At 44.9% G+C, this 26,412-nt stretch overlaps 1 protein-coding gene and 1 long non-coding RNA gene across 2 annotated transcripts; both read left to right on the forward strand.

Moving 5' to 3' along the window:
* Positions 1–1,097: 1,097 nt before the first annotated feature.
* QDPR (quinoid dihydropteridine reductase) lies at positions 1,098–18,282 on the forward strand. The gene is made up of 7 exons (XM_068543183.1): positions 1,098–1,264; positions 3,515–3,607; positions 7,080–7,176; positions 9,388–9,528; positions 13,596–13,704; positions 14,729–14,812; positions 17,602–18,282. The coding sequence occupies exons 1-7, from the start codon at positions 1,166–1,168 to the stop codon at positions 17,705–17,707; spliced, it is 729 nt and encodes a 242-aa protein (XP_068399284.1). The 5' UTR covers positions 1,098–1,165; the 3' UTR covers positions 17,708–18,282.
* A 1,147-nt stretch (positions 18,283–19,429) lies between these two features.
* On the forward strand, positions 19,430–26,177 carry LOC137764251 (uncharacterized). The gene is made up of 3 exons (XR_011073941.1): positions 19,430–19,999; positions 20,304–20,359; positions 24,755–26,177. It is a non-coding gene; the product is annotated as an uncharacterized lncRNA (long non-coding RNA).
* The last annotated feature ends 235 nt before the right edge of the window (positions 26,178–26,412 follow it).

Consider the following 26,412-nt stretch of genomic DNA (forward strand, 5'->3'; position numbering starts at 1 on the left):
CTATCTTATACTGTGGCTTTAAAATTTTAACTTTTAGTCTATTGCTGAATGTCAACTTCACGTCACGTGAGGCTGGTAACAGTCACTGTCGGTAGCTTTGGGGGCAAAGTGGGGCAGAAGTGGCAGTGAAATTCCTTATTTGGTCACAGAGCTCTGGAGGGAGTTCAGGAGGTTGCCCTGTTAACCAACAGGAGTTCTGGGAATCTCACTTGGAGAGCACAGAGGGGCAGAGAGACATGGTGATGGAAATAGTTTTCTTCCCTCTAATGGGGGTTCACTTCTGTGGTCTCTCCGCAATGAAAATAAAGAGTGTCTCCACAGCTTGTGCGGTGTACAAAGGCTCTTACCATATGCTTGCTCACCCCTGATGGTGCGGCAACCCTTTGTGGTAGGCAGGGGATGTGCTATTCCAGACATTTATCTCCTGAGAAAACTGGATGTCAGGGTTGGGGCTGGAGATCAGGTCTTTGAAATGCAACAGCTGTCTTCATCACAATAACCTTGACATAGCAAATGTTTTTCTGGTAATGAACAACAAAATACCTATAAAAGGCTTAGGAGAGCGCTTGGCACATTAGTAAGTGACCAATAACATTCGTTATCCTTATTGTAACATGAAGCACGCTTTGAGAAGGCAGGCCATGTGTAATACCTTTGCAACCTGTCTCTGCCCCAAATGATGGACCTATGTCAACTTTTGGTGTTTTAGGGGTTAAGCAGTTATCTTTCGAAAAATTCTGCGGGAATCGACGGATCTTCACCAAGCCCATGCTCCTCCCGGCTGAATGGAGGTGTGGTTAGGCAGAACCCTGTTAAAGACTTGGGTTCAGATTCCTACTCTTCTGGGCAAGTGGCTGAGACTCTCCTGTTTCAGTTTCCTAACTTGTCATAGGCTTGTTGAGTAAACTAAAATGAAATGGCACTTGGAGATCACTTCTCGCCGTGCGTGGGTGTTTATTTGGGGCTGGGGCGGGGCAGCGGGCGGGGGGGGTGAGGGGGCGCGGCCGTGCTCGCCGAGGGTGGCCGCGCGCTAGGCGGCGGCAGCGGGCTCGTCTCCGGGCGCGGCCGACGCGCGGTCCCTCTTGGCGGCGTAGGCGGCCGGGGCGGAGTGCCACGTTCGTGCTCAGGGCTTTCAGAGCAGCGGAAGCCGAGCCGGAGGAGCGGGATGGCGGCGGTAGCAGGCGAGACGCGCCGGGTGCTGGTGTACGGCGGCAGGGGCGCGCTGGGCTCCCGATGCGTGCAGGCGTTCCGCGCCCGCAACTGGGTAATTCGGCGGGCTGCGGGCGGGCACCGTGGTGACTGGGGCCCAGAGGGACCTGCCGGTGCAGCGCCGGAGCGCGGTCTGGAAGGAAGCTGGGGGCCCCCGAGCACCCCCAGACATGGGTGCTTGCACATGTATGCACACGTCTGCACGTCTGTTCTGTCTCCGAGTGCGTGCGTACCCCGGGGCCCGAGGTGCAGGGCCTTTGCTCTCCAAGGAGAAAGGTTCGGGGGCATGCGGCGGCTGCTCCGTCGGCCTCTTCCAGGCCCGGAAAGTCTGGCATGACTCGAGAGAGAACAGAGACGGAGGAAGAGGTAATGAGAGGGAAGGATCTGGAATCACACTGCTTGCCTGGGGTTATTAGCTCTATGACCATGAATGGATTGCTTAACGTCAGCGAACTTGAGTTTCCCCATCCGTAAAATGGGGATAATAATAGTGTTTATCCCTTAGGGGAGTTACGAAGATTAAATGAGATGAATGGCGTCGTTGCGCATAAATTGTAAATTGCTTGACTCGTGGTAAAAGCTATTTAAATGTTAGCTATTATTGATATATATACATACATATTATTGATATATACCTTTGTTCCATTTGCTTCCGTTGTATGTGATACTTTGAAGCCCCGCAAATGCCTTTTGTTTTGCAAAGATTACTTCTACTACTTTGCATAATCAGTAGCCGCTCCCCAGAAAGCAGCAAGGAAGAGCCGAGGTTGTCGCGGAGCCTGTGGCGGGGTCAGGTATCCTGACCCCAGCAGCCACAGGGCTCCGCGCACGCCCACAGTTTCTTCTTGCTTCAGCTGTTTCTTACTCAGGGACCTCACTCTGGGGAGCTTTCATGGGTGTTTACTTAGCAGCAGCCTGAGCAAGGGTGCGCTGGGACCAGAGAGAAAGGGTGCCAGGGTTTTCTTCTTACTCACAGTCTGGTATAGGAATATGCTTCGAAGGATTCTAAATGCATCACCTTCCCACCATTTACCTGTCTTGGGGTATCTTCCCAGGTCTTCAGCCGTGGATGGTGGTGACAATGGCAACATTTAAGGACTGCCAGCCAAAGGCCAAGCACTGTGCTCCTACATACTTAGTTTCCTTTACTCTTTCCTGTAACTTTAATACAGGGCTCCTGTATCCACCTACATTATAGATACAAGGGCTGTGCTTCCTCCCGGTGGGGGCACTTTGGCCCTTTGACTTGGTGAATCTGCAGAGCTGATTTACTTGTGACTCTCTTGTCTTTCTCTGCCTTCCTTCCTGGGGGCTCCGGGAGGGCGGGGATAGAACCTTTTCTTTGTCTCAGTATCCCCCATGGCTGTGACACAGAAGTAATGAGTGTTTTGAAAGGATGCTGTGTTCTTCAAAGCTTGTGGTGGAGATGCTTATCTCTGGGACCTTCAGACTCCCGGACCTTAGAGCTTTCTGAGTAAGAACCATGTGTCACCTGTGCCAGCAGCTGTAGAATTTTACATTTCATTTAATTCTCACACTAACACTGTTCATTGTTGACAACCCCCATTTTACAGGTGAGGAACCTCTGCAGAGCGGGTGAGCGAGAAAGCCGCTCTAGGGCAGAACCAGGATTCAAAGCCTGATCTGATTTCCGAACCCACAGTCATCCCTTTATGCTCTGGGACAGTGGTCGGAAAACTCCAGTTCTCCGTGGGTTGAATCCTGCCTGGCACCTTTTTTCATAGAGCCCAAGAGCTGGAAATAGTTCCCCATTTTTAAATGGTTGAAAAGAAATCAAAAGAAGAGTAATATTTTGTGACATGTGAACATTATATGAAATTCATAATTCAGTGTCTGAAGTTCAAGTGGCACACAAGCCACGCTCATTCATTGATTCATTTACTGTTGTCTATGGCTGCTCTCCAGCTATAATAGCAGAGTTGAGTAGTTGCAACAGAGGTTGTATGGCCAGCAAAGCCTAAAATATTTACTCTCTGGCTCTTTACAGAAAAGATTTGCAGACCCCTGGTCTAGGGGGTCTCTGCACGATCAGGGTTTGGCTTTCAGAGGTGAGAGTGGAAGAGGAAGAGGTGTTTGGGGGCAGAATGGGCTAGCCTGGGGCTCAGTAAGGGGTACACTGGCTGAAGCCAGATGCCCTGCAAAGAGTGCGAGAGGTCGGTTGCTAGATCCTTTCTCTAGGGGGTTTTCATGTAAGCCTCTTATGTGCCTCCACTCCCCGAGTCCTGGGCATGGATCTTTAACAACTGACTGTCTCTTGACCGAAGCTGTTTTCTCCTTGATCCAGTGGGTCGCCAGCATCGACGTGGTGGAGAATGAAGAGGCCAGTGCCAGCGTCCTGGTTAAAATGACAGACTCGTTTACGGAGCAGGCTGACCAGGTAAGTCTAGAGAAGGCCCTACCGCGCATGTGATAGGGGAATGCTGGGGAGAGGGTTCCACTGGCTGTGTGTTCTTCCTTTTTTTCAGGTATTATTTCTCTAATTATGAAAGCCATTTGTGCTCATGGAGGGAAATTTGGAAAAAATGAAAAAAAACACAAAGATAAATAGCCCATAATTCATGTCTAGTTAGCTCACTAGTTAGTTCACATTTTGGCCCATTTTCTTGTCTTTCCTATGCGTACTATATGTTATTAGTTTTACAAGTTGAGATGAATTCATATTTTATATGTTATGGTCAGCTTTGTTTTTAAAACTTAACCTTTAACTTAGATACTTATTCAGATCACTTAATAAAACCTGTGTTGACATGTAATTTTTCTTTGTGTGGATTGGTCACAGTTTGTTTAGTTTGCACTTCATTATACATTTAAGTTTTTTGCAAGGTTTTCTTTTTTTACCATTATCAAGAATACTGTGGTGAACTTCTTCGTCTCTATCTCTGATTATTTATTTAGCATACATTCTAAAAAGTGGGCTCCCCCCGTTCAAAGCAAGAATACTAACAAAGCAGGTTGTTTCTAATTATAAAATTATAGGCTTACTGTAAAATAAGTCAAACAAAACTATACAAATATATAGGTAAATTGTGAAATACCCCTCTTTCTGTGATAGTGTCACTCCCCCCGCCCAGAAGGAAGCACTGTTAACAATTTGATGGATATCTTGGTATAAATATCTGAGATGCTCTTAAGCGGTTCTGCCTTTCTGAAAGAGCTGTTCCCACCAGCTGCATGAGGATGTGCTTTATGTGGTTCTCATGCCAACCCTCAGCTATTTCTTATAACAAATTTTTAAAATTTTAAAAGTAGTGCATGTATGATGTAGAAAATACAGTAAAGCAAAAAGGAGAAGGAAATCATTTCTGTTCTCACGATGCAGTTAATATTTTGTTATATTTTCTTCCACTCCATTTCTCCAAACGTATACATGTATAAATCTAAAAATTTTAAAAAAATCCTGGGACTTCCCTGGCAGTCCAGTGGTTAAGACTCTGCGCTTCCACTGCAGGGGGCATGGGTTCGATCCCTGGTTGGGGAACTAAGATCCCGCATGCTGTACAGTGCGGCAAAAATCCCCCAAAAAACCCAAATAAATTATGACTACACTGTAACTGCTCATTTGCTCTTCCTAAAGCATCATGGTTTAGAATATAAGAACCCAGCTGACTTATTCCAAAATGTAGATTTTTGTTGTCCTTACTTTTTATAATATGCTCCCAATGTTTCCCATACTTAATGATATTATTGTCTTTAATGGACCTAATAGTAAAACTTGACGTGGCTTCGTTGTGTGTTAGACACCATACTAAGTGCCGTATTTGCATTTGCATTAACTCAATCTCTGTAAAACAGTTTCTTATTTTATCTTCCTTTTAGAAATGAGGAGTCTGAGGCATAGAAGTCCCTGGTGTTTGCTCAAGGTCAAAGCTAGTAGGTGGCAGAGCTAGGATTTGAAGCTGGGCAGTGGGGGTTTTGATGTCTGTGCTCTTAACTGTACCTTAAGTTGATTCTCAGCAAAATAGCTTCATGTGAATAAAGTAATGAAAACTAAAACCAAATGCTAGGGAGGCACCTGGGCTTGGATAGCAGCAACTCCTCCAGACGTGGTTCTCTGTAATCAGTGTCTCTCCTGCTCCTTTAGTTGCAGGTTTCTGATGTCTGTATCCCTTTCTGAATGTGAAGTTGTCCGCATCTGAGTCTTGACTATACAGTGCATCTTTACGATGAAGATTGGGAAATGCCTTCATTATTATAAGCTTAGCTTTTAACATCTTTAACCCCTCCTGTAGGAGACTCTCTCATCCCCCAGTCACTCAATTAAGAATTTCTGGACGAAAACATGACATCCAGTTTTTGTTTCTAAAGCTCCAGAAGAGGAAGTTCAATCCTAATACACGTAAAATTGGCCCCCTGGATTGGAAATTCATGATGACGGTGATAAGATGAAGAAGTGAGAGAAGTACTAAATCTTTAGAAAACTATTGGGCAGAAAGCAGAATTTAAGGGGAAGGAGTTTTAAAATGCCTCGTTTTAATTTTATTATAAAAATAAAAGACAGAGGTTGTAAAAAAACAAATCAAGCAGGTGCATTGTTGGTGCGGGCTCCATGATTCCCTAAAATGTAGAGAGCACAGGTTGTGTGCCTATACAGAGGTCAGGGGAAATGAGCCAATTTCCTGCAGCTGGGATCTGGGCTCTTGGCAACAGGGTATGGCTTAGAAATCAAGGGAGGGACAGCCAGGGAACCAGGGTAACAGGAGAAAGGTCAACAAAAGCTAAATCAGGATTAAGTGAGATACTTGCCAAGGGATATTCAGGAATCTTCTTAAAATGAAAGCTTTAGGTATAGAATGTACGGAGAGGAAAGATTGGTTTCCATTGCCAAAGCAGTCTCTTTGGAAGAGTAATTGTTTTTTTCTTTTGTCTGGGTCTCATGGTTTGCAGGATCTTAGTTCCAGGGATTGAACCCGTGCCCTGTGTAGTGAAAGTGCGGAGTCCTAACCACTGGACCGCCAGGGAAGTCCCTTGAAAAAGTAATTTGAGGCTTGGAAATTGTTAGGGAGAGCAGTCAGAGACTGAAATGTTACTGCTGGGAGAATTACACCATTTACACTTAACACCATTGTGTTAAGTCTTAATAAGATTGATCTTAACAAAGCTATTGAGAGGCTGTGGTCCTTTCAGCCATTCCAGAAAAATATGGTATAGTGGTGAGCATAGCTGCCTTCCAGAAAAATATGGAAATGGGTCATGGGTAATGACCAGGGTTGTCTGTCTTGTCAGACTTTTGTTTTAATAAATTGTAACAGAAGGACATGTATATGTTTTTAACACTTTAAACATTTTAATCAGACAGAAATAGAGAATTAAAATGAACCCCCATGTACTCATTATTTACCAACATTTTGCCATTGACTATTTTTTATTGCTTTTTAAAAAGAATAATTTCTCTTTGGCTTTTTTTTTTTTCTTGGAGTTGCAGTTAATGGGATGCTTGTATTCCAAGGAGAGTAGAATTGATTATTTCAGATTATGATTCTGTGATTTGCAAAGAAAGTCGGCAAAGAAGTATACCAGAAGGCTAGCTGTAGGCAGTGAAGCCCTAGGTGATTTTTTTTAAAACTTTTCCTGCTTTATTTATTGTTTTATTCCAGGGATGCATATGTCTCCACCCTTTAGATGTTCAGAAGAAGACTAGGTTGCTTTATAAGAATCACACTGAAATGTAGTCGAGCTTCACTATCCAAATGTCCATTATAAATTGGTCCTGCATCTTATTTTCAAAGTATTAATTGCCAGGTACTGTGAACTGACTTAAAAAGAAGTGAAAAATAAATGGAGGTGACTGTGAAGATGTCAGCCTGTTGAGGTTTACCTGACTGTGCATCTTCCCGACCCTTTTATTTCAGGTGACCGCTGAGGTTGGAAAGCTCTTGGGTGCAGAGAAGGTGGATGCAATCCTTTGTGTGGCTGGAGGATGGGCTGGGGGCAATGCCAAGTCCAAGTGTGAGTCCTTTTCTGAGTTAGTCATTTTGCTCTTCTCTTTGTCCAGGTGCGTGGGATGGGTCTATACTATATGTCAGGTCAGATGTTTTCCTGTATGTCTCCCAGAAGCTTTACCATAGCTGTGAGGTAGGGATCAACACCCCGTTTTACAGATAAAGAAAAAACTTCCCATAGAAGGGGGTTAGGGCAGAGGGACCTTGAGACTGACGTTTAAAAAAGAGACAAAATGAAATCAGCATTGTTTCTACCCCAGTCTTTCAGGGCTTATTACTGGGAGTTGGGGGATGTGAATGGAATGGAGAGATCATTCTGAAGATCAAAAGGACTCAAAACTGAGCTTTTGTTAAAGCTGAGTATATTTTCCATTTTTTATTGTGAACATTTTCAGATGTACAGAAAAATGGAAAGAACAGTTCAATGCACACCCTTATGTCCTCCGTCTAGATTCAGTACTTGTTAACATTTGCTATACTTGCATTCTCTTGCTTTCTTACATGTGTGTCCTCTGTTGTGTATTTTTTTGTTGTTGTTGATCATTTGAAAGTAATTTGACACTTCACTGTATTTCAACATGCGCCTCCAAAGATGAAGCCGTTCTCCCACGTTATCGTAATACCATTCTCATACCTAAGAAAATTAACAGTGATTCTATAAGATTAATAGTATCAGCTCATGTTCTGATTACCTCAGTTTATTCCATATCTTTCATAGTTGTTTTCTCTAAATTTGTTCCAGTCAGGGTTTATGTACTGCATTTTATTGTTGTTTCTAGTCTCTTAATCTAGAACGTTTTTTTTTTTCCTGTGACAGACTTGGCAGGTCCAGGGCAGTTTTCATATAGACTGTCACCCACACTGAACTTGTCAAACTGTTTCTTTAAGGTATCATTTACCTTGTTCCTCTGTCCCTGGTATTTCCTGTGAACTGGAAGGTAGGTCTAGAGGCTTGCTTAGATTCAGGTTAAATATTTTGAGGTGAGAATGCTTCCTGAGTGATGTGGACTTCACACTACATCACATAGGGAGCTTACCATGTCACGTGGCCTTCTCCATCCAGAGTGATGCCAAATTTCATGCTTGGTTAAGGTGGTAAGCTGATAGATTTCCATCATAAAGGTTCATTTTTCTGTTCGCAATTATAAGTGACCTATGGGATGGTACTTTGGCATCATGTATGAATATCCTGTTCCCAAACACCTTGAGAACCCCAAATTCCCAAAACCTAATGGTTATAAGCATCCATTGGTAATCTCTACCTGAGTCAGTCATCCCATTGGGGATTGGAAAATGGTAGTTTTCTAATTCTGTCATTCCTTCTACATTTATCAGCCAAAGCCATTTAAAAAGGAGTTGATTTTCTGTGAACCACACTTAAATTTGAAATTGGTATTTTGTGTGGTGATCAGGTTGGCAAAACACCCTGATGGCCTTTTGTGTATTTTGGTAACAAGAAGTGATAAATGTGGGTCCGTCCATTTTTTTTTTGTAGTTCTTTTTAGCAGGGAAATGCAGTACCTTGGTTGTCACCAACTGAAGACCCCTCCTCCTGTATCAGGAGGGCTCTCTTTCTGGGTCATGGGTGCAGCTTTACTGGGTTCTATGTGTCCTGTGAGGGAGGAAGGGGACAACTGTTCAGCTGGTGATGTGAAACTCCTTACCACTTATTCCTCTTCACGTCTCTGGAAGGCCAGAGGGTTAAAGCAACTGCAAAATGGTTGTTATTTCAGCTATTTTTAAAGAGTCTTTAAAGCTGGCATTAAACTTTCAGCCATAAAAAATGAAATTAGCATTGTTTCTACATTGTTTCAATGTAGCTGCATAAAAGCCCTCTTTATGTCCAGGTGGTAATAGTCCCTGAGCTTTTTATCACAGATGAAACCTGACTTAGATATGTAGGTTCTAATTATAGATCTAATGCCCTTTATAAAGTAGGACAGTGTTTGAATTCAAGCCAGTCCTGCATATTTGTCAACAGTCCTCATTTATTGGCTGACGTTTACCAGTTTACAGGTGAGGAAGTTGAGACTCAGGTGATCATGTGGCCTGGATTCGAACCCGTGTCTCTGACCGCAAGCCCTGGGCTGTTTGTATTAGATCTCCTTGTAGACACAGAGTGGCCGTGAGGGCTTCCTGGAGTGTCGGGCGCCGTGAGTTGAGCTCACCTGTCATTTTCTTCCCTGTGAATGCTCACCTCATGTGTTTCTTTGCTCAGCTCTCTTTAAAAACTGTGACCTGATGTGGAAGCAGAGCATGTGGACGTCGACCATCTCCAGCCACCTGGCCACCAAGCACCTCAAGGAAGGAGGCCTCCTGACCTTGGCAGGGGCCAAGGCCGCCCTGGATGGGACTCCGGGTGAGCCTCCATTTCCCTGTCTGTGAAATGGGAATGCTGACGCTTGCTCGCCGGGGTTGCTGGACACTTCTGTGAGATGAGGACTCTTAAAGCCCTTTACCGTCTCAGGTGCTTTACAGTTTGATGGATTTTGCTTCCTTTTAGGCCCAGATTTTTTTAGGGGAAAAACTCCTGATCTTTTCATTTGCATTGTCCTCATGTTCGCGGTGGTGAAGGACCGCTGTAATCTGGGAGCCCCTCATCTTGTTTATTTATCTGTGATGCACCCAGGGAATGAATGGTGTTGCAGTAGCTATCAGCTAGGTAATAGTCACATTGTGTTCATGTGTCCCAAGGATAGTGTGAGCTGTAGAGCGAGAGACGCTGAGGTAGATTCTTCACCCTAGCTGTGTGGCCTAGAACAAACCATTTGTTCTCTTTGACGACATTTCTGCTGTAGTTTCCTTAATTGTAGTATAGTGACAGTAATATCTACCTTGGAAGGCAGCTATGCTCACCACTATACCACCAACGCCACCAGTAATATCTACCTTGAAGAGTAGTTATAAGGTGTTAGAGGTATTAATATGTACAAAGTGCCCAGCACATGGTAAGTCTTATTATATATTCTCATTTAATCCTGGGGTAGAGGTCATTATTATCTTTTTCATTGTACAGATAAGGAAACTAAAACTTAGAGAGGGTAAGTAATTTGTCTGGGTTATGCAAAAAATAAGTTGCAAACGTACATTGAATTGAAACCCTGATCATTTTTAAATTCTGTGCTTTTTTGTTACATCATGCAGATCCAAGTTCCCTTTGCATTTTGTACTCCCTGTGTTAGCTTGCTAGGGTTGCCATAACAAAGTACCACAGACTGGGTGGCATAAGTATTTTCTCACAGTTCTGGAGGCTACAAGTTCAAGATCAAGGTGCAGGAGGGTTGCTTTCTTCTGAGGCCTCTCTCCTTGGCTTGTGGATGGCTGTCTTCTCCCTGTGTCTTTGTCCTCCCTCTGTGTTTGTCTGTCCAAATTGCCTCTTCTTAGAAGTATACCAGTCATATTGGATTAGGGCCCACCCTAATGACCTCATTTTAACTTAATTAACTTCCGTCTCCAAATACAGTCACATTCTGAGGTATGGGGGTTAGGACTTCAATATCTGAATTTGGCTGGGAGGCACAATTCAACCCATCACTGTCCCTTTGGGATCGGGCTAAAAGAATTTAAGCAGGGGGTCAGGGAGTTAGCACAGGGAGGCAGAAACTGTCTTATCTCGACTACCTACATTGAACTCTTCTTAAAAAAAGGGGGGGAGCTTTTTTGGGATCTCTTTAGTAAGTGGTAGAAACCTTGAGCACCTTTTTTGATTTTAATGTAACTAACTTAACTGTGAGGCTCTTACAAATTAATAATTTCTTGCCACTCATTTTCTTATTATGTTTCTCAGAGCATGTGATCTTACAAGTCCATGGCTATTGCAATGATTAAAGCTGTGCATATGTTAGATGCTAGTTTGGTTACGATCTGATTTTTATTAAAGGTGACATAGAGCAGAGGTACTAGAAAGTAAATAGAGAAATGAGTAATAGCTTGACATTGAAAAAAAACCCTAGGACTGAAAGACTAATTTTTCTGAAGGACAAAACAGTCTTCTACTTGCCTTTGGCTTGTAAATATCATTCTTTGCTTATAGTTTCAGATACTGATTAAGACTATGGGATCTGGAACTACACGGGTTGGTTTTGTATTGTGGTTTTGCCGTTTAGTTGCTGTGCGATATTTGGCAAGTTACTTAACCTCTCTGAACCTCAGTTTTGTCATCTGTAAATTGAAGGTAAATAGTAATACTTTCTTTATATGGTAGTTGTGACTTGTAAACATCTTAATGGATGTAAATGGTTTAAAAAAAGGTATTAGAATCAGTAATAAATGTGAACTATTATTATTATTTACTCCAGGCTTACTTTTGCTCAGTTACTCTTGCTTCAGATGTTAATAAATTTGTTCATCTTTCAGCTCGTTAGTTAGATGTTGTTAAATTTGAGTCATGAAATCTTTTAACTGATTCGGACCCCAGAAAAATCTGGGGAAATCTGTGAAAGCAGGTGATGAACAGGCTTAAGAGTCCTTCAAACCCAAGAAGACTTGTTCAAAAATAGAAAGTTTTTCACTTGGGAAGATACTGAGAAAACCCTCACCCTCCTATTTCCAAGGTTGTATTTGTAGACTGTCCACTGGAGCGTATACTGTATCGAAGTGATGGTGATCACTTTTGTTTGCCATTTAAGGATCTGTTTTATGTTTGGAAATCAGTCCTTAGGGACTACACTGATCATTTTGTAATTGGAAAGACAGTTTTTATCTTCTTAATGAAATGCATTTTTTTCCATATCTTGCCAATGATGCCCTTACCCGCATTGTGTAGAATTCTGTGGAATTAAACCATTAGGGCTGCTGGCTGCTTGTTTCTTTCTACATCTCATTCCCTGCTTTCATGCTGTTTGAGTGGAATGAAGAGAGAGTCCCAGGAGTTTGCTGGGGACAGGGGCTGAACGAATGAGATTCATGCACCGGTTTATTTTAATTACTGTTAGATCTTCCTGCTATTGTTGGCCTCCTGCCCCTAATTAAACAGAGAAGCCAGGTTTGGTGAAATATTCTTCTTGTACTTCTAAATAACTTTTTGAAACCTTGACCCTCTTTTGCAATTTGAGGTTACTGTGGAAGCTGTTCAGTGATTGGTTTCTTGGCTGGGCTGTGAGCCCCACCTCCCCCTGGACCTCTGATGCCTCCTCAGTTGTTATTCTTTAAACAGCATGCCTGCTGGGGTTTTTAAGGGCGCTGCTGACCTTTGGAAGTAGTGGTTTTCCGAAGGTGGAGGGGTGTTGACAGCAATTAACCATTCTTTGTTACTGTGATAGCTGCATTTAGTGCACCTACAGCTGGGTGCTGTGGGGAACTTTGGAGAGGAGAGAGATCTCGCTTGCCATGTGTCTGGGGGTGTCAGATGGAACCCTGTCCTAATAAGCTATTGTATTCAATATATAGACTGGATAAACAGCGAGGTCCTACTGTGAAGCACAGAGAATTATATTCAACATCCTGTAATAAACCATAATGGAAGAGAATATTAAAAAAAGAGTGTATATAGATGTATAACTGAATTACTTTGCTGCACAGCAGAAATTAACACAACATTGTAAATCAACTACTTCAATAAAAAAAGGCATGCCTTACTTCTGTCAGCAAGCATTTTCTGACTGGTGGGAGGAAAGGAAGGCTAATAGGTAGCTAGTATGCCCATATATCACAATTGCTCAAATGGTATACTTTATTTTTTAATTTTTTGGGTGTGCTGCGTGGCTTGTGGGATCTTAGTTCCTGGACCAGGGATCGAACTTGTGCCCCATGCAGTGGTAGCGTGGAGTCCTAACCCTGGACCGCTAAGGAATTTCCCCAGATGGTATGCTTTAAACAAGGAGTTGGACTCCAGGGCATAGCACTTCTATTAATTTGATGGGAAACACTTATGGAAGTCCTACCCTGTCCTGAGCCTAGAATTAAGTACTTTATCCCCATTTTACAGATGGGATAACTGAGGATTAGAAAGGTTTTGAGAACCCGCCTGGATTTCTTTAGTGGTAAGTGGAAGAGCTGGGCTTTGAACCTGCGCAGCCTGACTCTAAAGCCTGCGCTTCAAATGACTGCTCGGTTTTGCTGACCCATTGGGCACCCAGGGTGGGTGTGTGCAGGCTGCTCACAAGCAGTTGTCGATTCAAGGGTTCAGAACTCTTGCGTGGCTTTTAACCTCTCCATTGGCCTCGGTGCGAGTCTGTGTGTGAGCCTGGGCATATTACTCACCCTGTCCGAGCCTCCGTTTCCTTAGCAATAAAAATAAGATTAACCTCATGGCTTCTGTGATAAATGTTAAGTGCCAGGCAAATAGAAGGTTATGTCCCTTCCACTTTCTCTCCATGGACGTCCCTGGTTCTCTTTTCCCGGCCTCCTCTGGACCTTGGTGTGGTGTTCTTTGGACATATCAGTGGTGGCCAGTGGTCACTGAAATGTTTTCTCCTTATTTCCCAGGGATGATTGGCTATGGCATGGCCAAGGGTGCGGTTCACCAGCTTTGCCAGAGCCTGGCCGGGAAGGACAGCGGCATGCCGTCCGGGTCTGCTGCCATCGCCGTGCTCCCGTAAGTCTCCCCCATCTCTGCCCCACGGCTGAGAGTTCACATGTGTCCTAGAGTCACTCTACACCAGGGGTGCGTGTGTGCCGTCACCTTGGCTTCTGAAATTCACCAGAGGCCCTGAAGATACCTGTTTAGGTTTTGGATTATCCTGGGCTTTCCAGAATGGTTGCTTGGCTGATGGGATGGGTCTCTCTTGCCTCTGTCTTTCTTGTTTTCTTTCCTTCCCTCTATCCGTACCTCCCTCCCTCCTTGTTAAAAAATAGTTTACACATTTAATTTTATTATTTGTAGTTCTGTCTTTCAAGTCTTTATAAGGTCGGTGTGGAAGAGAGACTGTATTAGGTTTGTGGGATGGGGGAGGGGGAGCTTGGGGAAGAATCTGGGAAACTATGGGGAGACGTTTCTGGAGGGATTCCAGGACCAAATGGCTTGTCTCTTAGCTGTGGTCCTATAAAGAGGATGTCTGTCTTCTAGGGGACTGGGCTGTCCATGTATTCATTTGTGGGCTTCTGTGATTCTGTGACTTGGTCTCACAGCTATTTTGAATGATTTCTGAGGCCTGAAGGTTCTTGGGAAAGTCATACATATCTGAATTCTGTATTCCCTTGCTGAAAATTAGAAGATTTCATGGAAAACAGCCACAAAATGAAGGACGAGGCTGTCTTTTCCCCATATTTAAAGGAATATTATGATTACACTTACAAAAACCTGAGAAATGAGTCTGCCACATTTTAGGGAGTGAACGGAGACATAAACAGCAGAACAGTTTACTTTAGTAAAGACACTGTTTCAGAAAAAAGGCAAAACATGGCCGTTTCATTTTGTTCCTGTCTGCCTGAAGGGTGAGTTCTGAAGCGCTTGGCTGAGTCAGGCTGGGATGTGATCTCTGTAACCGTGGACGGCTTCCTGGCCTCTCTCTGATTATCTTCGTGTGATCTCTCCACGTACTTTCCTGGCCAAGGAGGACCGGGCAGCTGTTGTTCTGAGGGGGAGGCACATGTGACACGCTTATCTCTGTGCTCCGCAGGGTTACCCTGGACACACCGATGAACAGGAAATCAATGCCTGAGGCCGACTTCAGCTCCTGGACGCCCTTGGAGTTCCTAGTCGAGTGAGTATCACAATCATTTCAGTGACTCAGCAGCTTCCATTCTCTGCATCTTGTGGGAGAGAGGACAGGCCCATGTTCTCTTGGCTTATCAGCTTGGGTGGTTCGTGAGGGCCTGACCTCCGAGGGCACCTTGCACCTCATTGTCAATATCACGGGGTGGAGGGGTTGGATGGTGCCGACCTGAATCCTGGCTCCTCCACCCACCAGCTGGCCAATCTGAGCATGTTGTTTAACTGCTCTAGGCCTCAATTTCCCTGTCTGTATAATGGGGGTCGGTGATAATTGTTAGGAGGGTAAGACGTGGAAGTGTGTGCCAAGGTCTCAGCACTGTGTGTGACCCATAGCAGGGCTGGGTAAGCCTGGAGCCTGTAAACCGTATTCTGTCTGTTAAAGAGGAGCGGCTGCATGGAGTCAGCCGCCGATCTAGGTGGAACGTCTGGGCCCACATGCCTGAATTAGTGCCAAGCCACAAACCCACAGGAAGCATCCTTTGTCCCTGAAATCATATTCAGAACTTTGTGAGTATGGGTGGCACTGGAAGGTCACGGAGAGAGTGCGCTCTTTTGTGTTTGCCTAGATCTCAGTTTCCCGCACTCCTCTATTTAAGGGGGTGTTAAGCATGTGTTCACTGAGCACCCACTTGGGCCAGGGGCTCTGCTGGAATAAGATGCAGGTCCTGCCTTCATGCAGTGGGGACGGACTCGCCCAGCAGAGCCAGTGTCTGAGCGGCTTTGACGGCTGTTTGCACAGGATGTTTCTAAAGCTTGGGCTGAGAAGAAGCTTGCTTCTGGCCTGAGGTTACGTCTTATTTAAATGGAATTGGGAGATATTTGGGACTTTTATGTTTGGAACAAGCACTTACATGCCAGGCACTGTTTAAGCACTTCATAACCATGATCTTATTAAATGCTCATAGCGGGTCTGTGAGGGAGGTGCCGTCGTCTTTATCTAAGGTTTGGGGGCTCGGAGGCATGGGGAGTGTGGGCCTAAGGAACTTGCCCAGTGTCGCACAGCAGAGCCAGGATCTGACCCGGGCAGTGTGGCTGCAAAGCCCTCGGTCTTAACCACTGTCCCGACAGTTACTCCTGTCTTTGCCGGGTGTCGTGCTTAATGCTGGATTTGCAAAAGAAAAAAAAATTTGAAGTTGTGGAAGGAACAACGCTTGAATGGTGTTTGCATTTTGAGTTTCTTTTTTTTTTTTTTAATTTTTAAAATTAATTAATTAATATTTGACTGTGTTGGGTCTTTGTTTCTGTGCGAGGGCTTTCTCTAGTTGCGGCAAGTGGGGGCCACTCTTCATCGCGGTGCGCGGGTCTCTCACTATCGTGGCCTCTCTTGTTGCGGAGCACAGGCTCCAGACACGCAGGCTCAGTAGTTGTGGCTCACGGGCCTAATTGCTCCACGGCATATGGGATCTTCCCAGACCAGGGCTCGAACCCGTGTCCCCTGCATTGGCAGGCAGATTCTCAACCACTGCGCCACCAGGGAAGCCCTGAGTTTCTTTTTAAAGGCCACTACTGCCAGCAATTCTTGACAGAGACATTGACCCAGGACCCTAGATGGAACATCTGGGGCCACGTGTGTAAACGAGTGCTGGGCCACGACTGACAGAGGGTGGGCTGGGACAGCCATGCCTTGCCTCAGAAATCATGCTCACCCATTTGTGGTATTTGAAAACTCACGTGACAAGTTGACATAAAGTTGGCTTTGCAATGTCTGTGAGCATGTTACCTTCTTGGCTGTCCATGGTTAGAATGGCCATTCTCTCCCACCCACTCCAGACGGCTGACGAGGAGGAGGGAGAAGTAAGACCATTTATTAACCTGCGTAAGTAACACATACGCCTCTGCACATCCAGCTGTGACTGGTCTCCTTCAGAGCTGTCGCCTGAGCCCTGTCCCCAGAGACGGCTCAGGACACATGACAGTACCTTAGGGAGTTGGAGTAGCACTTGGGTTTTTGAGCCTGCGTGACGTCCCTTCACTTGTTCAACTCCCAGAGTGGGAGCTCGAATGACTGGACAGCTGAACGTCAGCTGTGGTCCAACAGGTTACTTATCGGCATTAAAGATCCCGGGAGCTCCTGAGAGTTCTCCGGCGAAGGAAGGGCCAGGGTCCCACCTGGGGTTTGTGGGAGGGGATGGTATACTCAACATCAAGAGTAAATATTTTAAAACTGATCAGCTACTTGTTAAACCTTGTGAATTCCTTGCGCCCTTTTTCATTCCTCTCTTCTTAGACGAGGTCTCCCATCTTCCCCAGGCACGGTTGGTTGCCCCTCCCCACAGAGTTGGTTATTAAATGCCCCATTCCAACACCGAACGCATTTTATTGTAAGAGACTGTTTTTTCATCTTTTTCCATTGCTTGGCACAGCTGTGGGCGCTCCATAAATATTTGTTAAAAAAAATAATAAATTTTTTCTCTTTCTTCTTAAATTCTGGGGAGTGATCTAACAAAGTGTAAAGTATTGTGTCCATGTCTATCTCTTAGAATGAACTAATTAAAATCTTTTTTAAAAACATAAAATCGTACCACCGTGTTATAAAGGATACCAACAATGCAGAAAAATAGCAAAATGAAAACCTTGCCAAATCTAGCCACTCAGGAGTTAGAAGGAGTAAAGTTCTGAAATCATCGGGGACCTAGGTTTGTGTCCATGAGGCCTTAGAGGCTTTTTTACAGCTGCTGCTGTGCCCTCACCCCGTCACCCGCCCAACCAGTAATGTGACTCTAAGCATGTGTCCAAATTCTTCCTTTTAAAATGTAAAGCTTCTCTTCTTTGTTCTAGAACCTTCCATGACTGGATCACAGAGAAAAACCGACCAAGCTCAGGAAGCCTAATCCAGGTGGTAACCACAAAGGGAAGGACGGAGCTTACCCCAGCGTATTTTTAAGCTACGTTTCATTGCCTGTGAGGTGCCTGTCAGAAAAGTCATTAATCTATTAGCGTGGCCACATCCGGCCTTGCATTTTCTGTAATCCTGTTCATGGTACAAGACAGTGAGTCCTATCTTTCTCTCATCTAACGTTCATTTGTTCTCCTAGGACAGTGTAACAGGTTTATGTGAAATAAAAACATGTGGAGCCCACAGATAGATAGCACTGTCAGTCTGTGTTAACCACGGAATTTAGGAGGTCTCAGGACGGCCCCCTCCGCTTCAGCGTCATGTTGAATTGCTTTTGAGGCTCTCTTTCTGTGTCCCTGCCAGTGGCTGTGTCGACCTGACTAGTTCAGAGATTTGTTGGGTCAGGGACATTTGGACCCTGAGTTATTTTTGAATGTTATGTTTATGTCACAGCCATAGTTTTTGTAGCCTCGAATTAAACTGCCATAAAACTCTTTTCTGTAGTGTAAGCAAAATCCTGTGGACTCTGTTAAGGTACCTTTTTCCTGTGCATTTGCCAAGTGCGCAAGAGAACTACTTGTGATTGTTTGGAGTTTATCTTCTTAATAAATGGACTTCATTTACTGTGTTGTCTTTAATCAAAACGCATCTTAGAAACAGTCATAGATGAAGGTACTAGAATCACAGGCTGCTAGTGGTCTTTAGCCTGATGTTCTCGAAAAGGGGGGTGGATTCAAATCCTGAAGTAAGTGTTCTCAGCACAGTGACAGAGACACGTTTCCTTCTTGGACGTATCAGAATCTGAAGCTGGGGGGATGGCCCTGTGCATTTAGAAACAGTGCTCCACGTGACTGATACCGGCCATTCTGATTGAGAATTAGTGGTCTAGTGCACCCCATCATTTTACAGATGAGGAAACTGAGACCCAGAGCAACGACTTTCCATTCTTATGGCCAGTAAGTGGCAGAACTAAGCCCAGAACCCAGTCACCAGATGGCTGCTATTCATAAAGGCTTTTACCATGTGTTTTCTTTTTCAATTCTTAAAAAAAAATTTTTTTATTGAGGTAAAATTCACATAACGTAAAATTAACCCTTTTAAAGTGAAAAAACTTGGTGGCGTTTAGTCTGTTCACAGTGTTCTGTAAACATGTTCATCACCCCAAAATCCAGCCCCATACCCACTAAGCAGTCACTCCTCATTCCCCCTGTCTCCAGCCCCTGGCAGCCACCAATCTGTTCTCTGTCTGTGAATTTACCTGTTCTGGATATTTCATGTAAATACAATCATGCACTCTGTGGCCTTTTGTGTCTGGCTTCTTTCACTTATCATGTTTTCAAGGTTCATCTACTTTGGAGCAGCTATTAGCACTTCATTCCTTTTTGTGGCTGAATAATATTACATTGTTTGTATATACTACACTCCATTCATCCATTCATCTGTTGATAGACATTTGGGTTTTTTCCGCCTTTTGGCTGCCGTGAATAGTACTGCCATGCATATTCCTGTACAGGTATTTGAGTACCTCTTTTCAGTTCTTTTGGATATATACCCAGGTGTGGGGTTGCTCAGTCATCTGGTAATTCTGTGTGTAACTATTTGAAGAGTCTTTTTTGATTCTTGACACTGCATTTCAAGGAGATATTATCCAACTTTTATAGGAAAGAAGATGTGAGCGCAGAAAGATAGGACTCATTTCTTCAAAGTCACCCAATGCTGTGGTCTGAATGTTTTCTGTCCCCTCCAAAATTCGTACATTCATATCTTGAAATCCTAATGCCCAATGTGATGGTGTTAGGAGGTGGGCCGTTGGGAGGTGAGCCCTTATGTATAGGATTAGTGCCCTTTTAAAAGCAGGTCCAGCAAGATCCCTAGCCCTTTAGCCAAGTGAGGACACAATAAGAAGTCTGTGACTTGGAAGAGGGCTCTCACCCAACCCTGCTGGCCCCTTGATCTCAGACTTACAGCCTCCAGAACTGTGAGAAATCAACTTCTGTTTTTATCAGCCATCCAGTCTGGTATTTCATTATAGCATCCCGAGTGGCCCAAGACCCCCACCCAGAGAGCAGTACAGCTGGAAGTCACAGCACCTTACATGCCCACTCTTCCATCTCATCCTCCCCAAAATACCTGAGATAGATGGTTGCCATTTTCAGATGAAGAAACAGTCCCATAAGTTAAGTGACTTGCTGAGGATACAATTAATTTCAGGAGACGTCTTCATTCCATTTAGAAACCAGACCTTATCATTGATTATTTAGATGTGTTTCTTTTCCTTTCCTTAGGCCTTACAACCTGGTGACATGCCAAGAGAATGTAATGGGATCAGGTGTGAGGAAGGTGGGATGTTTTTCCTCTTATGCTTTAGCCAGTCATTCAGCAAGTAAGTTTTGAGTGCTAGCTATGTAATAGGTGCTAATGTATGACATGCAGTGAATGGAATAGGCAAAGCCCTCTGCCTTTCACTGAGGGCAGACACAATAAACAATGAAATATAGCCTGAATATAAGTTAGAGTAGGTGAAAAAGGTGTGAACTGTGAGGAAAAAAGAGCAAGGTAAGGGGGTTAAGGAATGTTGAGGAGGTGGGGTTGCAATTTCAGACAGTGTAGAGTTATGGACTGAATGTTTGTGTCCCCCCTGCAGATCCCTATGTTGAAACCCTAAGCCCCAATGTGGCTGAAGATGGAGCCTCTAAAGAAGTAAGTAAGGTTGATTGAGGTGACAAGGGTGGGGCCCAGATCTCATACAATTAGTGTCCTTATAAGAAGAGACACCAGAGAGCGCTTTCTCTCTGTCTGTCTGTCTCTCAGTGCACACACCAAGGAAAGGCCACGTGAAGATACAGTGAGAAGGTGGCCGTCTGCAAGCCAGGAGAGTCCTTACAAGAACAAATCACCTGGCACCTTGGTATTGGACTTCTGACCTCTAGAAAATTAAGTTCAGTCCTTTGGGCCGCCCAGTCTGTGGTATTTTGTTATGGCAGCCAGGGCTGACTAAGACGGTGAGGGAGGACCTCATTTGAAGAGATGACATTTGAGCAAATCTTAAAGGAGGTGCAGAAGTTAGCCCCTTGGATATCTGAAGTATGAGTGTTTTAGACAAAAGCCCCACAGCATGAGTGTGCCAGGTATGGCTGAGGAGCTTAAGGAGAACTTGGGGACTGGAGTGGAGTGAGTGGGGTCAGTAAAGGAGCCATTGTAGATGAGACCAGAGACATGATCGTGTGGCGCAGAGGTTCCCAAACTTCCTAGGTCCGTGGTGCCATTAGCGTCTTAGCAATTTTTCATGGTGCCCCTACATCAAAGGAAATACTTAACAGTGGCTTTATAAATAGTTAGATTATATCTAACTATTTATAACTTAACAATATATCTAACTATATCTAACTTAACAATCTAATAGTCCCAGTGGGACAGATATCGCTATGTTAACCTAGGAGATGTAAACTAGCCTGTGGTGACCCTGTGAATTCCCTGGGGTGCCTGGTGCACAATTTGAAAATGGAAAGTGTAAGGTGGTGTGCATTTTAGGGACTTTGGCTTTGGCTTTTGGCAGCTGTTGTGGGGATTTTGAGCAAAGGCGTGACGTGATATATTTTAAAAGATTGCTTCAGCTGTTATGTTGAAGATAATCCTGAGACTGTTGTGATGATCCAGGCAAGAAATGATGGTGGCTAGGGTGGTAGCAGTGGAGGTGGTGAGAGGAAAGTGTATTCTGAAGGTAGAGTCAACAGGATTTCCTGGTGGACTGAATGTGAGGGTGAGAGAGAAGAGTCAGAGATGACTCCCAAGGTTTTTGACATGAGCAGAAGGAAGGATTGAGTTTTTTGCCAAATGTGATGGAGAAGGCTGTGGATAGAGCAAGTTCTGCTGGGAATATCAGGAATGTAGTTTTTTACTTATAGGTTTGCTCTTTCCTATCCCGGTGGTGATGTTGAATTGTATTTTGAGTCTGGAGTTCAAGAGAGAGATCTGGGATGGAGATGAAAACTTGGGGTCATGAGCATACAGTTGGCATTTAAAGCTAGGAGACTAGCTGAGATCACTAAGGGAGTGTGTCAATGGCATCTAGGAGGTGGAAACCACACAGTGATGTAAGCAGGGCAAGTTTAACATGAAGAATTATTGAATAACAAGAAATAAACTATAAAGGACTAAAGAGAACCCCAAAGAATACCTTTTGGCTGGGGGAGAGTACTCAAGGAAAGACACATTTGGAAGACAGACCCCTCCCCAAGGCTGGGATGTGGACCTCATTGGAGCCAGGATGGTTGTGGCTCCGTGGATGGCAGAGAGCTTCGCTGGGTTTCCTGGGCCAGTGCTGCTCTACAGTCACTGGGGAAGCAGGAAACACCCTGTCAAGGTGCAGGTAGACCGAGGCTAGAAGCACCCCTACTGGGGTGCCTTTGAGACTCACTGGGGATCCTGCCCATGGGGTGCTGCCGAAACTCAAGGCAAAGCTGTCCCTGGGAGTGCTGCTTCATGTCTCCCACATGCACGTGGTATCCATGTGCCAGGAGCAGAAAGGAAACACACCAGAACCAGGAGGAGAAGCCCCTTCTTCTTGCAGGGTTTCCAACACTCTCTGTTGGCAAAACTTTGCATGATGTCAACTGTGCAGGAAGTCTCACAGGGTCTACCACCATTACTGCAGAGCAGCCCATGAAGGTGACCTTGGAGCAGTGCGGCAAAACACTGGCTGTTATGGACTGAATGTTTGTGTCCTTCCAAAACTCATATGTTGAAAGTCTACCCTCCCAATGTGATGATGTTAGGAGGTGGGGCCTTTGGGAGATAATTAGGATGAGATGAGATCATTGGGTGAAACCCTCATGAATGGGATTAGTGCCCTTATGAGAGTCACGGGACAGCTTGCTTCCCTCTACTCTGCTCTCTGCCACGGGAGGACACAATGAGAAGTCAGCATGCTGCAGCTGAGAAGTGGGTCCTAACCAGGACCCCTGATCCAGACATGCTGACCCCCTGATCTCAGCCTTCCAGCTTCCAGAACTGTGGGACATACATTTCTGTTTTTTTATAAGCTACCCTATCCATGGTAGTTTGTTATAGCAGCCTGAACTAAGACAGTAGCAAAACATTAAATGTGTGCAGAGAAGATGACCATGGACTGAGCTCTCTAAGATTGGGAAGAAGAGGAAAAGTCAACAAAGGACACCGGAAGGAGCAACCAATAAGGCAGAATGTGCAGTCCTGGGAGTAAAGTGAAGAAAGTGTATCGAGAAAGAAGGAATGAACAGCAATGCCAAATGCTGCTGAGAAGTGAAGGAAGATAAAGGCTAGAAACTGACCATTGGACTTAGCCGTGGGGAGTTCACGGATGGTGCTGACAAGCACTTTCAGTAGAGCAGTGGGGGTCAAAGGTTAGAGTGAGCTTAAGAGAGCAGGGGAGAAGAGGAATGGGTGTACAGACGCCTTTGTTAAAGGAGTTAACTTTGTTAGAGTCTTCTAAACTTTATCCTTGAACAGAATCTAAAAATGTCTACCAGGCTTTTGGGTCTGCGTTGTTCTCATAGATTTACTTTATTGCTGAAGCCCTTTCTCGGGGAGCTGATCTGAGGCATGCAGTTTGCAGCCTGGTTTATGGCATTTTCTGATTCCCTTCACCTGAGCTCACCTGAGCTCACCTGAAGCGCCCTTGTCCCAGGTGCTCATTTCCTGCCACACTCCAGAGGTCGGCCTCTGCTCCCTCCGCAGACGGGCTCTCACCAGCTCGGAGGTCAGCCTGTGCATTCCTGGCTCCTCTTCCTCATGGATTCTTAAGGGGTCTACATCCAGGGGCAGTTTTTGCAGGGACACATCTTTTCCTCTCTTGAGGTCCTTGCCACAGGAGGAGGATGAGGAGGATGAGGGATTTATCCGATGAGGAGGATGAGGGAGAGGAGGGATGAAGGTTAGATTCCCCTGAACTCCTAAAGCATTATTTTCCATTTTGCATCTCCCCATCCTCAGTGTTCAGTGAATGTTGAATGAGTGGACGAAAGGCAGGCTTGGAGAAGTTAACTAATCGGTGTGCTCCTAGTACGTGATGCAAGTAAGTGATGGAGCCAGGTGTCCACAGATCCCCACCCCTTGTTGCTTGTATGATACCCTGGCTAGAGACATAAGACTGTCATTTCCCTTCCCACAGCCAGTTTTTAAACCATCTTATTTCTTCCATCTGCTATTTTGTCCACCTGTCATCTCCCTTGTTGCCTCTCCCAGGCTGATGGACTCAAGTGCACCTTGTTTGCATACCTGGCTCTGCCACATGGTAGTGGAAGGACCATGAGCAATGGGCCAGAACTGGTCTCTTTTCTCAGCCCCGTTCTTTGCCCTTCTCTGTCCTGCTCTGTATTGCAGGGACCTGCCTTTCCCAGGCTCCCTTGCCAACTGTCTTCCTATAGGTTTTGGCAGCGGGGTCCCTTGTGGAAGACTGAAGTGGGGGAGAGGGGAGAAACCACAGTATCTCCATGTCCCCTCCTGCCTCTGGTGGCATCTCTGGGGGCAGTGGCATCTTTGGCCATGGCAGTATCACTTCCACAGCCCCAGCTCCCACTGGCCAGCCCCTCCCCTGTGGCTCCCTGCAGACCTGCCCACTGGGCTCTTCTTTTTGATTCTCAGCCCTTGGAGAAGCAGTGGCTTTCCACTGTTGCTAATCTTTGGGTCACCTCACCATCCCGTGTTTGGATTCTGGATTTTTCCACCTTCCATATGGCTTATTTCCTTTATTAAGTCCCCCCCTGTTTGAGTAGTTTCTGTTTGCTGGCTGGTCCTCATCTGTGAAATGGGAATGATCATATCTGCCTTATGGAGTAGCTGTGGGGATTCAGTGAAATAGTACATGATTATTTATTCTTATTATCATACTTCAGGGGGAAATAGTGGGCCTATTTTAGGAAAGAGTATGTTTTGACTTCTGCATTTTTAATTTGCCTCAAAGTCATTGGTCCTCAAGTTCACTTCTCACCCAAGGGAGGTGGTGGCAGTATCACCACTCACCCTGCTGGACACTCCTGAGGGGCTGAATCAGTGCAGCCGAATAACCTGGGACTGGAGAGAGACCCTCCCAGTGTGACCATGTTCGTTCTGTGGCAGGTCAGCTCAGCCAGGGACCTGGGGAGAGTGGTGCTGCTACTCTGGGCCTGTTCAAGTCACAGCTGTTTACAACCCTAGAAAATGGAAAGGCTGAAGTACTGTGTCTAAGGAAAATGCGAAGGCAGACACTTCATCCAAAGTGCAGCCGAGAGCCTCTCTGGGGGCTTGGAAAGAGGGCTGGGAAGGTTCTGCTTCTGGGTCTCTGTTGGTGGAAAAAAATCGGGGTTGAGTCCAATTTTTTCCCCATAGATCAATTCTATTGTGACACTCTATCACTTAGATTAAAATAAATACCATTTGGGACATTCTACGGGGAAAAAGCTCCACGGAGGCTAAGGGAAGCACATTAGCTAGAGAATCCTACTCAGCCAGAGGCTTCTGTTGTCTTGGGGTCCAGACCAACCTGTGTGTAGGGGATTATGGGTAGAAACCTGCTGTGTTTCTAGAATGTTCTTAGCATTGAGAGACTGTGTCCTGAGGAATACTCCCAAGTTAAGCAAGTCCCTTTCTGGCCTCTGCCTCAGTTTCCTAGAGCTACATTTGCTCCACTTTCAGGGAGAATTTCTTACTAAAATTTTTGCAAATTATGTTATCTCTGGATAAAGTAATTTGGACTAGAAGTCTGAGTGAGAGAAAAATTAAATGTCCCACTTCACTGGTTATTTAAGAAATGCAAACTGAAACAATGAGATGGCAGTCGTACTAGGTAAATGCAGGGGAGCAAATTTGCCACGGAAACATGTGTATCTTTGGCATGAGGATTGTTTTAGGCTGATTATCTTTAAGAAGAAGAAGATTCAGGAATTCCTTCTTTTGACCTCTCCCTTAGCTGCCTAAAGAATTTAGATAAAGGGACTGTTCCCAGAATAGAGCTACCCCCAGAGGTATCTGCAAAGAATATGGGCGGGGTGTGGTGGGAGAGAGATCGGAGTTCACTCTGTGTCCCTTGTCTCTTCAGGGCCTAGCAAACATTTGTTTATCAAACATTTTCTTTTTCATTTTCATGTGAATTGTCTTTCTCCCCTTTGAAGTCCCCAACCACTACCCTCAGTGTCCTCTTTTGTCTTTAGCTGAAGATGGTATTTAAGGTGAGGGCTTCGGCCATTTTGGTGAGTTACTACTATTTTCCTGGGTCTCTCCCATGCATACATGTTATTAAACTTTTATTTGATTTTCTCCTTTTAATGTGTCTCATGTCAACTTAATTCTTAGACCAGCCAGAAGAACCTAGAAGGGTAGAGGAAAATTTCTTCCCCCCACCGCCACCACAAACTAGCAACTATTTTTAAAGCATGTGCTGACATGTGTTTTTGAACCCTGTTGGTGGGAGGGCCACATAGAACTGTTTAGGAGAGTAACTTGATACTCTATCAATACTCTTAAATAGATAGCTAGGGGGAAGCAACCGCATAGCACAGGGAGATCAGCTCCGTGCTTTGTGACCACCTAGAGGGGTGGGATAGGGAGAGTGGGGGGGAGGGAGATGCAAGAGGGAAGAGATATGGGAACATATGTATATGTATAACTGATTCACTTTGTTATAAACCAGAAACTAACACACCATTGTAAAGCAATTATACTCCAATAAAGATGTTTAAAAAAAAACCTTTTCACCATTTGATCTAGTAATCCCATATCTTAGATTCTATGAAATAATC

The sequence above is a fragment of the Eschrichtius robustus genome, chromosome 4, assembly GCF_028021215.1.
Source record: "Eschrichtius robustus isolate mEscRob2 chromosome 4, mEscRob2.pri, whole genome shotgun sequence".
Classification (NCBI taxonomy): Eukaryota; Metazoa; Chordata; class Mammalia; order Artiodactyla; family Eschrichtiidae; genus Eschrichtius; species Eschrichtius robustus.

Coding starts and splice junctions, on each gene's coding strand:
- QDPR (XM_068543183.1), top strand. CDS start 1,166: ATGGCGGCGGTAGCAGGCGAGACGCGCCGGGTGCTGGTGTACGGCGGC. Junction 1,265..3,514: donor CGTTCCGCGCCCGCAACTGG/GTAATTCGGCGG, acceptor TCCTTGATCCAG/TGGGTCGCCAGCATCGACGT. Junction 13,705..14,728: donor GCTGCCATCGCCGTGCTCCC/GTAAGTCTCCCC, acceptor TGTGCTCCGCAG/GGTTACCCTGGACACACCGA.